At 43.0% G+C, this 13,281-nt stretch overlaps 1 protein-coding gene across 3 annotated transcripts in view; it reads right to left on the bottom strand.

The window, feature by feature from the left end:
* Positions 1 to 13,281, bottom strand: part of SHROOM1 (shroom family member 1) — a 240,837-nt gene that overhangs the window by 115,626 nt on the left and 111,930 nt on the right. For all 3 annotated transcript variants that reach the window (XM_063928169.1, XM_063928168.1, XM_063928167.1), the window contains one exon: positions 3,869 to 6,454. In XM_063928169.1, coding sequence (XP_063784239.1) covers positions 3,869 to 6,361 — 2,493 coding nt within the window. In that variant the 5' untranslated portion in view covers positions 6,362 to 6,454. The remainder of the gene's footprint in view (positions 1 to 3,868; positions 6,455 to 13,281) is intronic.

Below are 13,281 nucleotides of genomic sequence, written 5' to 3'. Positions count from 1 at the left end.
TGAGTTGCACATAAATCATAATATACATACATATATTATATATATATATATATATATATATATACACATACATACATACATACATACATACATACATACACACACACACATACATACACAGGGGGGTTCTGGGGGCACAGCTGTCTCGGGCCCAGCCTCTCCGACAGAGAGAGGGCTCGGGATGCTCATGCAGCCACCTGCCCGCCCGCCGACGTCCCGCGGTCGTCCCCACTGTTCTGCCGCTGTCCTCCGACCCTCCAGTAGCTCTGTATTGAAAACTTCCATCCCAAAATGGCCGCTGCCACAGAGGAGACCGTTATTCAAGATACTAGAGGAGACCTCAGCTGCAGGAGGATGGAGAGCAGCAGAACAGCGGGGATGGAGGCGAGCAGGCATCAGAATCCCGGGCCCTATGGACATCGCACATGTATGTATGCATGCATGCATGCATGTGTGTGTATATAATACACACACACACATACATACATACATACATACACACACACACACACACACACACACACACACACACACACACACACACACACACACACACACACAGGGGTTCTGGGGGCACAGCTGTCCCGGGCCCAGCCTCTCTGACAGAGACAGGGCTCGGGATGCTCATGCAGCCACCTGCCCGCCGCCGACGTCCCACGGTCGTCCCCGCTGTTCTGCCGCTGTCCTCCGACCCTCCAGTAGCTCTGTATTGAAAACTTCCATCCCAAAATGGCCGCTGCCACAGAGGAGACAGTTATTCAAGATACTAGAGGAGACCTCAGCTGCAGGAGGATGGAGAGCAGCAGAACAGCGGGGATGGAGGCGAGCAGGCATCAGAATCCCGGGCCCTATGGACATCGCACATGTATGTATGCATGCATGCATGTGTGTATATAATACACACACACACACACACACACACACACACACACACACACACACACACACACACACACACACACACACGTGTTAACTGGTGCTATTATACAGGGGGGGGGGCTGCCTATTTTGTCAGTCCCGGGCCCCGAAATTTCTGATGGCAGATTATATATATATATATATAAAAAACAGAAAAACTTAAGACCCCTTAATTGCGCTATAGTCTAATAGCTCAAACCACTGAGAGGTACCCCCTGTCAGAAGGAGTACTGCACATAGAATGGACAAAAACAAAAGTTCTCTTGGGGAGCTTTACCACCACAGATATACTTATATAATGATAAAATCATTTATTAAAAAACATGTATACTTTTATAACATGAATCACAAGATCACATATGTCATATGAGCAATACATTCATTTCTGATTGTCTGTTATACATGATGTTTTCAATCATTAGATGAAATACTTATTCCTCAGCATGAGAAAGTATGAATGATCAGTTCACTGTTTTTACGGAAAACGCACAATCGTTGAAACCCAACGCGTTTCGTCCCTTAGGACTTCATCAGGGGTGCAAATCTGGGTGGTTCAATAAAAAATATATATATCAAACAGTGTCCCTTCACATATATTTCAACTTCATGAAACCACTTCATTATTTAATAAAATTTTACCTGCTTTATATACAAAACAAATCACATAGAAATGCAAAGAAGGGAGGATATACTGAAAAAAAAGGTAAGGAGAACATCGGAGGAGGAGGAAAAACATATGAAGTGTAAAATAAGGATTGGATCCCTACTCAATGGTTCAAATTTAAATACCAAATATATACCATATAACTATATAGTTCAGTACACATCAATTAATGAACAGTTTACATAATGACCAAGGATGGCATCTAGTGCACGTGATACTTAATTGATTAAATGAAGTAATTGTACATACCAAAGAATGGGTTCACCAAAGGGAATACAAACATAGCATGAATTCACTGAGAGTGTATTCCTAGGAATACACTCTCAGTGAATTCATGCTCTGTTTGTATTTATGCATTTATGCTCTGTTTGTATTTATGCAGTTTACATAATGACCAAGGATGGCATCTAGTGCACGTGATACTTAATTGATTAAATGAAGTAATTGTACATACCAAAGAATGGGTTCACCAAAGGGAATACAAACAGAGCATGAATTCACTGAGAGTGTATTCCTAGGAATACACTCTCAGTGAATTCATGCTCTGTTTGTATTCCCTTTGGTGAACCCATTCTTTGGTATGTACAATTACTTCATTTAATCAATTAAGTATCACGTGCACTAGATGCCATCCTTGGTCATTATGTAAACTGTTCATTAATTGATGTGTACTGAACTATATAGTTATATGGTATATATTTGGTATTTAAATTTGAACCATTCAGTAGGGATCCAATCCTTACTTTACACTCCATATGTTTTTCCTCCTCCTCCGATGTTCTCCTTACCTTTTTTTCAGTATATCCTCCCTTCTTTGCATTTCTATGTGATTTGTTTTGTATATAAAGCAGGTAAAATTTTATTAAATAATGAAGTGGTTTCATGAAGTTGAAATATATGTGAAGGGACACTGTTTGATATATATATTTTTTATTGAACCACCCAGATTTGCACCCCTGGTGAAGTCCTAAGGGACGAAACGCGTTGGGTTTCAACGATTGTGCGTTTTCCGTAAAAACAGTGAACTGATCATTCATACTTTCTCATGCTGAGGAATAAGTATTTCATCTAATGATTGAAAACATCATGTATAACAGACAATCAGAAATGAATGTATTGCTCATATGACATATGTGATCTTGTGATTCATGTTATAAAAGTATACATGTTTTTTAATAAATGATTTTATAATTATATAAGTATATCTGTGGTGGTAAAGCTCCCCAAGAGAACTTTTGTTTTTGTCCATATATATATATATATATATATATACTACAAAGGTACCAGCTCTCCCATCAACAACTTCAGTATTGCCCGTACTGTATAAAGTAATACACTGTTCCACGAGGGCACAGCACTCCAGACGACTTGTGTGAACAAATGACAGACGGCAATTGATCAGCAACGTTTCAATGTATTGTACATTGTCCTCAGGCTTACCTGTCATTTGTTCACACAAGTCGTCTGGAGTGCTGTGCCCTCGTGGAACAGTATATATATATATATATATATATATATATATATATATATACACATACATATATAACCACTGAAAATCTACTTGAATGGGTAGAGATGAATATGCACAGTCCATGGTGGAATTAGGCCTGATTTAGTCCTATCTCGGCCACACCACAGAATGCACTGACTGACTGTCATTATCCCAGTTCTATTTATGGGTAAAAAGTTCTGCAGAATTAATATTTACAATACGAACATTCCCTGAAATTGAGAAACAAAACTGAGTGAAATCCCTGGAATTTTGCAGCTTTGTGATGTAACCTGATTTGCTCAGAGTTGTGTTGGCATTTGGCTCATCTCTACTTGTGGGCAATTACTGATCCGTCCAAATACGCAGTTTAATTTTTTTTATGTAAAACTGTTTAAAAGTGCCGTATAAAACAAAAATATTTCAGCTTTCCTTTATACACAGAAATGTGAAATTACTGTAAAACAGGGACTCTTCACCAGTGGGTTCTGCCTCGAAACAACGGTCAATATGCAATTTACAGCAAACTCTGCAAACCAATAGCACGCTAGCAACTAATAAATCAATCACGTTTTAACCTTTTATTTTAAAACAAGTCTTCAAATTTCTTTCATTATTTGTAATTAAGATGAAGCGCCTTATAATGGTGGAACTAAGGAGTTGCAAATATGATTAAAAAACATGACTGGACATCGGGACAAACAAAATTAAAAAAAAGTAATGAGCCTGCGGAAAAGCAATTTAAAATACAAAACATGGATGCATCTTGCACACCTTTGGTTAGTGCCATACATTACCTGAGGATGGTTCATCGACTTGGATCGTTTTTTGCAAATAGATGTGAAATTATCTCCAGAATAACATTTACTGTTCTCTAATGTACATGGGTCAAAGTGAGTTTTATATTTGCCATTCACAGTTTTGTCCACTGACAGTGCAGAGTCTCCGAATGAAGAAGTCTTTAGCTGTCTGTCATTCCAAGTGACTGTAGCATCATAAGAAGAGGAGGCTCCGGCCGATCTCCTGTGGTGATATTTTTGAGTAACATTGTTACATACTGTTTCATTTGTCATGCATTTCCACTCTGCAAAGGACTGGATTCCGGATGTGTTCTGCACTTGAGCCTGGTGAATACTACTGGGCCTTTGGCTTGCTTTTCGCTCCATATACTCAACAAGTGCATTGTGTTGGATTTGCTTTAGCTCCGTCTTTGAAAGATTTGAAGATGAAAGAGTTCGTTCTTTGTCTAATGACTTCATCCTATAATGATCATCGGATTTATTTTTACCTGACCCCTCACTATTCCATGCAAAGCCAGTGTTACAAACACCAAGATGGTCGAGTTTTTCTGGTTCTGAATAACATAACTTCCTTTGCTCCTTCGACAGTCTTTTTCTTCCTCCTATTCGGGAAACGGTGGACTTTTCGGGCTCCTCCTTTTTGCAGCTCTTGTCTGCTAAAACTTTTGGCTGTAGAAATTTAGCATCTTCATTTGCGCCAGATAAAGAATACGTTCGTATATGATCTATTGAAGGCCTTTTAGAGGGATTTAATTTTAACCTAACAGGCAAACTCATCTGCAAGTCCTTTCTCTTAAAAGAGGTTTCTCTCAAGACTTTTTTCTGGGCAACCTTAAGTTTTTCCCTATAATCGTGCATAAAACTCTCCTCAGCTGAGGAAGTTAGGCTCTCTGGTGCCTCACCATCACTACAGTCATCAAGACACTTTTCAGCCAGTTGTGACTGGCTTTTAGTTTTATGAAGATGTTTAATTGGCTCATCTGCCTGTGGTATAGAAAAAGGACTTGTTCTCCGAAGTGTTTTGGATTCATTATTTGCATCTAGTTCTTTAGTCTGATTTGCGTTGTTTATTGTAACAAAAGCGTTGTTCCTTCCTCCAGCCAGATGATAAAGCATTGGGGTTGATGCTTTGGTAATCTTGTCACTAAGTAGTTCACAAAAGTTAGAACTTTGGGGTACAGTTTGCTCTTGTTGATGGGACAACAGAGGAATAGGTTTTATGGTTGCATCTTTTCTAACGTTGTGAGATTTAGGAACTTCATCAAGGTTGTCATAATTCACTGCTTTTGAAGACTGTTCACAAAAATCTTCAGTAGCCCTACTGTATATTGTTTGGCTGGTTCTTGTATGAGGACGTTTGGATTTGCTATCCCATTGTCCAAGCTTATTACAATCTGTGTCAGTCATGTTCTGGGGCAGTGATGGGTATTGTTCTTTGTGCTGTTCATTTAGTGCCAGGTCCTCTACTTCTTCACTCTTTGTTCCTTCATAATCATAACAATTAGTTTCCTTCGCTGGCTTCCAAGAACTACTTTCAATCTCATACACACGGAGTCTCTCTGACACAAACTCTGTCAGAGAGTGTCTTGTACTTTTGGTGGTTGCACATTCATTTAGGTAATTGTCTGTAAAATAATTAAAGTGATCCTTTGGATTCTGATCTTCTCTTTTCAGAGTGAGGTGTTTTCTTGTTTGTAAATCTATTTGCTTAAAACGGTCTTTATTTAATTTGTTCATTTGGGAAAGGTGATTGTTTTCATCACTACTGTAACTAACTTCACACATTGTAGCCACATCCTCAGCAAGAGGCAGAAATGAAGAACTTGGGAAATGAGGACTGTCCTCTCTTTCCATTTTACAGGGTGTAGATGATTGGTCCCATTCTCCATGTACTGAATCCCTAACCCACGTAGGGCTGTGGCATTGACCATACTGGCGGCTTAATTTGTGGTCAGGTGAAGAAAGGTTGCTACTGCTTATGGGACTCCTCTTAGTCTTGTGACTAACATGATCAGCAGAGCCATTCTTAATAGCAGACTGGTCTAATTGCTGAAAGGTGGTGTATTTATCCAGCCTCATCGGTGGTGAGTGACGCTCATCAGAAGTAAGCTGTGAGTTACCAGTTTTCAAACTAGTAATTCTCCCAGACAAATCGTCCTTCGATGAACCATCCTCACAATACAAGTTCTGTTGCAAATGACTTTGGTCTATTGCACTGGGATTATAAATAGCTTTGACATACTCAGAGTCCATGTAAGAAACCTGTTCCTCGTTCACATGACAACTGCCATGTTGGAATGAAGACTGATAATCTGTAACATAGGAGCTACCAGAAAATGAACTGTATGCAGAGTCCACTATGGCAGCCATAGATTTGACTGCTGACGACCTGCTTTGGCAGTCGCCTGAAATCAGCTGATGCCTGAGATCTAAATTGCCACTTGTGCTTCTTATACTCCATCTCTCTATTGCATTGCCAAGTGAAGACATCGCTAAGAGGGGGATTTGCTTTTTTTATTTAAAATTCTTGAAGAGTCTTCATTGATTTGTGGTTATTTCTGGTTAGTCTACCAGTGCAAAATCCTGAAGAAGGAAAAAAAAAAAAAAAAAAGAAGAGTAATCATTAAATTTTTAGTGAATTACATCAATATTATATTGAGTGTATAACAGTACAAATTGATATGCAATAAATTCAGTTTCAAACAAAACACATATTTACTTATCTGATGATTTAATCTACAAATCCATCAATTTTCGATGGTATGTGTTTTATAAACAACACATAAAGGGGTCTACTCATGAAGCAGTGAGAAGTGTGAAGAAGTGAGCTAGTGGAGAAGTTACCCATGGCAACCTATCTGCTGCTATGTATAATTTGATAGACTGCACTTTAAAATTTTTACCTCAACACTGATTGGTTGCCATGGGCAACTTTTCTACAGGCTCACTTTTCTTTTCACTGCTTCATGAACAGCTCCATTAATCTGCCAACAGTCATTCTGCTTTTCGAGCAGAATTTCTAGTCTGTTCTAATTAAAGCAAAGTATCTTATAGGCAAATGTAAAGAATATGGAGATATCACCTTCAAAGCTGTTGAGTATGTTCATACATATGTTTTAGAAGGCGTACAACGTTAGTCATATTGGTTTTCAAAGAAAGTGCTGTAATAATTCTCAGACATACTGTAGCCAAGTGAAAGAAGAAATTTTTTCAAAATTTGTGAAGTAAATTAAGATCTACTGTATGCAATATTAAACATCAAACTGTTTTTGTTTTTATTCAACCACAGTACTTTATCAAGACTAGACTGACCGTATATTACATTGTTTGTTCACCAAGCATGGAACAGGAAAAAAAGACAATCCTGCTTCCTGGACTCATCTTTCAACACAAACCTAATCAAAACTGAGGCCTCACTAGTATCTGTTCCTACAAAAGCTCTACAACAGGTGACCACAAGCAGGCTACAATAGCACAGGATAACATTCTTTCTCTGTCTGCTGATGAAGGTTCAGATTCCGTTCAGTAATTTTAATGAGAAATAGGTGAGGTATAGCAGAATAGCAGAGGCGTCAGCGGGTATGGTGACAACCGATGCGCACTCTATATTATTACACCCCCCGCTCAGCCCGCCAAAGCCGCGGGCGCCTGAAAAGGGGTGTGTCCTAATTTAAAGGGCGTGGCCTCACAGGATCTCTTCTCCTTTGCTCTGGGGGCGTGTACAGCTTCCCTGAAGATGCTGGCTGCCCCCGGAGACTGGGCAGCGTGCAGTGCTGGATCTTATCTGTGACAGGAGCCAAGTGCTGCAGGAGATTATCACACTGCAGTAGAGATGGCCATCGTGGGCTGTCCATCGATGGTTGCCATAGATGACACCATCGGTGATAATCATCGATGGTACATAAACCATCTATGGCAAACCATCGATGGTTAGCACCACTCGATGGCCACCACTGAAATGTGCTGGCTTAGCCGCGGACCAATAAAAAACAGGGGCGGAGTAGAGCAGTGTCAGGGGCGGAGCTATGCTCCGTGTCCCGACACCTTGCAAATAAAAAACAAATACATTTTGTTTATGCTGTGCCATCGATGGAGGGAAACCATCTGGTACTCATGGCCACAAACCATCAATGATTAATAATCATCCCTGCACTGCAGCACTCGGCTCCTGTCACTGCAGAAGAGCTGCAGCCGCCTTCTGACGCCACTGGGTATAGTTGGGTTTGGGGAAGAGACGATAATAGGACGTTAGAAATGATCTAAGTTTTTTATGGACCATAATTTACTTAAGAGACTTTCAGCACCTCAGACACTTTCGTGCAGTTAGGTCACATCAGAAATACCTGGAATTGTTGGGCAAAACCACAAACACTCCAAGATGGCAATAGTAGAAGACACAACTGCATTGCATCAATACACATATGAAAGGCACACACTAAACAAGGTGTATCTCAGGCCCATGCTCCTAGATACATAGGTATATATAAACTAATGTTATTTTGCAGGAAATCCCCTCAAAACATTTTCAAGGGGATCCACACAAAAGCCAAATATCTCCTGGATGTACAAGGAGGGGGACGCAGCACATATCTCCGATATAGGACGTGGTCCGTCCATTGCCATTTGTGAATGTAGCCCCATAGGTTTGTATGGGAGCTGTTATACTATCAAATTTATCAAGCAACACACAGGGGCGGGAGCTAGTGGCCTATGTGCTACTGTTGTAACCGGAGAGGCAATCACTCACCACAGACACAGCGCATAAGCTGCACATGCACAATACAGGTCCGAAACTGGATGCAAAGTGATGGTGGTGCACAGTGGTGCTAGTAGAAAAAATGTCTTATAGGTACTGTGTGCGTGCCGAAAAAATGGGTGTGGCCAAATGCCACATGGGGCGTGGCCAATGAAAATGGGGGCATGATATACATATGGGGGGCCAGATACACTTATGACACCAATAGTGCCAGATACACATATGCTCCCACAGTGCCAGATATGCCCTCACCGTGCCAGATATGCTCCTACAGTGCCAGATGTACAAATGTCCCATGGTGCCAGATGCACAAATTCCCACAGTAGTGCCATATATGCCCCCACAGTGCCAGATACACATTGCCCCCAGAGTGTCAGATACACATATGCCCCCACAGTGTCAGATACACATGCCCCCACAGTGCCAGATATGCCCCTTCAGTGGCAGATACACAATCCAAAAATAGACTGGTAGGTTAATTGGCTTCCAACAAAAAAAATAAAAATAACCCTAGTGTAAATGTGTGTGTATGTGTACATGTGATAGGGTATATATATTGTAAGTTCCACTGGGGCAGGGACTGATGTGAATGGCCAAATATTCTCTGTAAAGTGCTGCAGAATATGTGTGCGCTATATAAATAACTGGTAACAAATATACGTTATGGTAAGAACTTACCGCTGATAACGGTATTCCTCCTAAGTCCACAGGATAACAATGGAATATGATGAAGCGACAGCAGATTTGCACCAATCGGTCAAAGCTTTCCGGCCTCCCAGCATGCAACAGGTCGGCCATATATCTCCACCTCCTGGCTCAAGCAAATCAGTTGTATTCCAAAGATCAAGGCAGGAGCATCATAGATAGCCCTAATCAGGTGATAAGAACACACATGCACACCCTTCCGTACAAGAAGGAAGAGGTTAGTGAGTAAAAGGATCCTCAAATCAGGTGCGTCAGGGTGGGATCCCTGTGGACTTAGGAGAAATACCGTTATCAACGGTAAGTTCTTACCATAACGTATATTTCTCCGGCAGGGTCCACAGGTTATCCACAGGATAACAATGGGATTTCCCAAAGCAATTTAGTGGTGGGGACGCTCCTGACTGGACAGGAGAATCCTTTGCCCGAATTCAGCGTCATGAGAGGCAAAGGTATCCATGGCATAATGTCTAATGAATGTGTTAATGGAAGACCATGTGGCTGCCTTACATATCTGTTCTGCTGAAGCACCACATTGTGCTGCCCATGATGGACCTACCTTATGAGTAGAGTGAGCAGAGACATTAGCCGGAACAGGGAGATCAGCTTGAGAATATGCTTCTGAAATCGTCATCTGAAGCCATCTTGCCAGTGTCTGATTATCAGCAGGCCATCCTCTCTTGTGAAATCCGTACAGAATGAAAAGAAAATCTGTCTTTCTGATGGCACTGATACGATCCACGTATTATTATTATTATTATTACATTTTATTTATAGGGCACCACAAGTGTTTCACAGTGCTGTACAAAGGACAGTACAGAGAGACAAAACTTAGCATTACAGTAAATAAATAACAAAAATAGAGTACAGGTAACAAAGAGCACCACAATTCTCAAAACATAATACAGCTTAGATGTAAGTAGCGAGGGAGTAATCACTGTACTACTTGGGGTTTGCGGCCATAGATAGAGATGAGCCTTTACCAGTAGGAGAAAAAGCAGGTAAAGATGGTCGCTGAGTAGGAGAGAGCTGCGAGTGAAATGTGTCAAGAAGAGGGCTTTCACAACAAGAGGAAAGAGGGCAGTACTCTGAAGAGCTAACAATCTAGTGGGGATAGGCGACAGACAGATGACATGAGGTGCAAGCAAGCGGGAGGAAGCCTGATATCAGTATGCAAGCAAAGTAGAGATGTTCAAGGCATGGGGCAGAGGAATGGAGGAGCAGCCTAAGGACTAGGTTATGCATCGGAGGGGTACGCTTTGATAAATAGGTGGGTTTTCAGTGCCTGTTTGAAGCTTTGCAAGGTCGGGGAGAGTCTAATGGAGCGGGGGAGCGCATCCCACTGAAGGGGTGCAACACGGGCAAAATCTTGAACTCGTGCATGGGAAGCAGTGACCAGGGAAGAGGAGTGGCGACATCATCGGCAGACCGTAGTGGGCGGGAGGGAGTATGAAGGGAGAGGAGGTTGGAGATGTAGGGAGCAGTGGCATTAGAGATGGCCTTGTATGTGAGGGTGCGGAGTTTGAAGAGGATTCTGTAGGGGAATGGGAGCCAGTGTAGATTTTGTCGAAGACAGATGTGGAGCGGCGGGAGTGGAAGATGAGCCTAGCTGTGGAGTTGAGGACAGATTGGAGGGGAGCGAGATGGGAGCAAGTGAGGCCAGTGAGGAGAACATTGCAGTAGTCGAGTTGTGAGATGACCAGTGAGTGGATGATAAGTTTAGTTGCACTCTGGGAGAGAAATGGCCTGATGTGAGCAATGTTGCGTAGCTGGAACTGTCAGGATTACACTAGAGCTTGGATGTACGGTGCAAAGGAGAGGGAGGAGTCAAGAGTGACGCCCTGGCAGCGGAGTTGGGGAACGGGAGAGATGATTGTGTTGTCAACAGTGATAGAGATATTTGTAGGGGGTGTTGCTCTGGCTGGGGGAAAGATAATGAGTTCAGTTTTGTACATGTTGAGCTTCAGAGAGCACTCAGACATCCAGGAGGAGATGGCAGAGAGGCAGTTGGAGACCTGATAGAGGACAGAGGGGGACAGATCAGGAGATGACAGGTAGAGTTGTGTGTCATCAGCATAGAGGTGGTATTGAAGGCCAAAGGAGTTAATGAGCGTACCCAGGGAAGAGGTGTACAGGGAGAATAGAAGGGGGCCTAGGACAGAACCCTGAGGGACACCAACAGGAAGGATGGAGGGGTGTGAGGTGGTTCCGGAGGCAAACACAGAGAAGAAGCGGTTAGTGAGGTAAGAGGTAAACCAGTCAAGGACGATGCTAGAGAGGCCAACGTTTTGAAGTGTGCAGAGGAGAGGATGATCCACAGTGTCAAAGGCAGCAGAGAGGTCCAGAATGATGATCAGAGAGAAGTAGCCCTTGGATTTGGCCGAAAGCAGGTCATTGGTGACTTTCACCAGGGCAGTCTCGGTGGAGTGGAGTGGGCGAAAGCCAGATTGTAGTGGATCAAGGATGGAGTTGTCATGGAGGTAGCTTGTGAGACGGCTGTAGACCAGTCGTTCAAGTAGTTTGGAGGCGAATGGGAGAAGAGAGATGGGGCGGTAGCTAGTGAGTGATGAACGGTCAAGTTTTTTTTTTTTTTTTGTGAATAGGTGAGACCAGAGCATGTTTGAATGGTGAGGGAAAGATGCCGGGAGAGAGCGATAGGATAAAGAGGTGAGCAAGGTGGGAGGAGGCAGTGGGGGGGGGGGGGGGGGAGCCGAGAAGAAGGGAGGGGATGGGACATGGGGCAGGTTGATGGGGGGGGGGATAAGATGAGGGAGTGGACTTCCTTCTCTGAGGTGGGATGGAAGCAGGACAGGGTGGGATAGATGGAGGGGAGGGATGATGGGGGCAGGGGGGCAGCAGAGGGGTGACGGGAGATGTTATTTTGGATATCCTCAATTTTGGAAATAAAGAAGAAGGCAAAGTCAGTGTCAGTGAGGGAGGAGGGGGGGCAAAGGAGAGTGTTGAAAGTTTCAAAGAGATGGCGTGGACTGGAGGACTGAGAAGAGATGAGTGCTTGGAAAAAGGAATGCTTGGGGAGAGAAAGAGCAGAGCTGTAGGAAGAGAGAATAAACTTGAAATGGAGGAAGTCTACCAGAGAGTGAGATCTCCTCCAGGAGCGTTCTGCGGAGCGTGAACATTTTTGTAGGAATAGTGTTAGTTTGGTGTGCCAGGGTTGGGTTTTGGAGCGGCGGAGGAGGACAGAGGAGAGGGGGGGGGGGGGGGTACAGAGTCAAGAGCAGCGGTAAGAGAAGGGTTATAGAAGGAAGCTGCCTGGTTGGGACAAATCATAGTGGAGAGAGGAGAGAGGAAGGTCTCTTGGGAGGACAGGATAGCAGGGTTGAGAGACCAGAGTCTTGTGATGTTGGGTCTGGGCGTGGAGAGGAGAGGAGAAGATGAGAGGGTGAAAGAAAGTAGATGGTGGTCAGAGCGAGGGAAGGAAGAAAGAGTTTGAGTAATCAGAGAGATTACATCAGTGGGTGAAGACAAGGTCGAGGGAGTGGCCGAGATTGTGAGTAGGGGTGGAGGACCATTGAGATCCTTAATGCACGGACCACGTCCAGCAATGCATCTCCCGCAGAAAGGCCCGGTACCTGGAAAGCAGGGACTACAATTTCTTCATTAAGGTGGAATTTAGACCTCACCTCCGGAAGATACCCAGATCTAGTTCTGAGAACTGTTTTATCTTGATAAAAAAATAAATAAATCAGAAATGGGGAACGACATGATAATGCCCCTAAATCTGATACTCTTCTAGCTGATGCCATAGCCAGTAGAAAGAGAACTTTAGCTGTCAACCATTTAAGATCCACTTTATTAAGTGGTTCTAATGGGGCAACTTGAAGGGCTTACAGAACTAGACTTAAGTACCAAGGCAACGTAGGAGGAACAAAAGGAGGTTGAATGTGCAGCATTCCTCGGAAAAAAGTATGCACATCCTGTAAGTTGGCATTTT

Source organism: Pseudophryne corroboree, chromosome 6 (genome assembly GCF_028390025.1).
Source record: "Pseudophryne corroboree isolate aPseCor3 chromosome 6, aPseCor3.hap2, whole genome shotgun sequence".
NCBI lineage: Eukaryota > Metazoa > Chordata > Amphibia > Anura > Myobatrachidae > Pseudophryne > Pseudophryne corroboree.
This window is presented reverse-complemented; position numbering and strand designations above follow the sequence as displayed.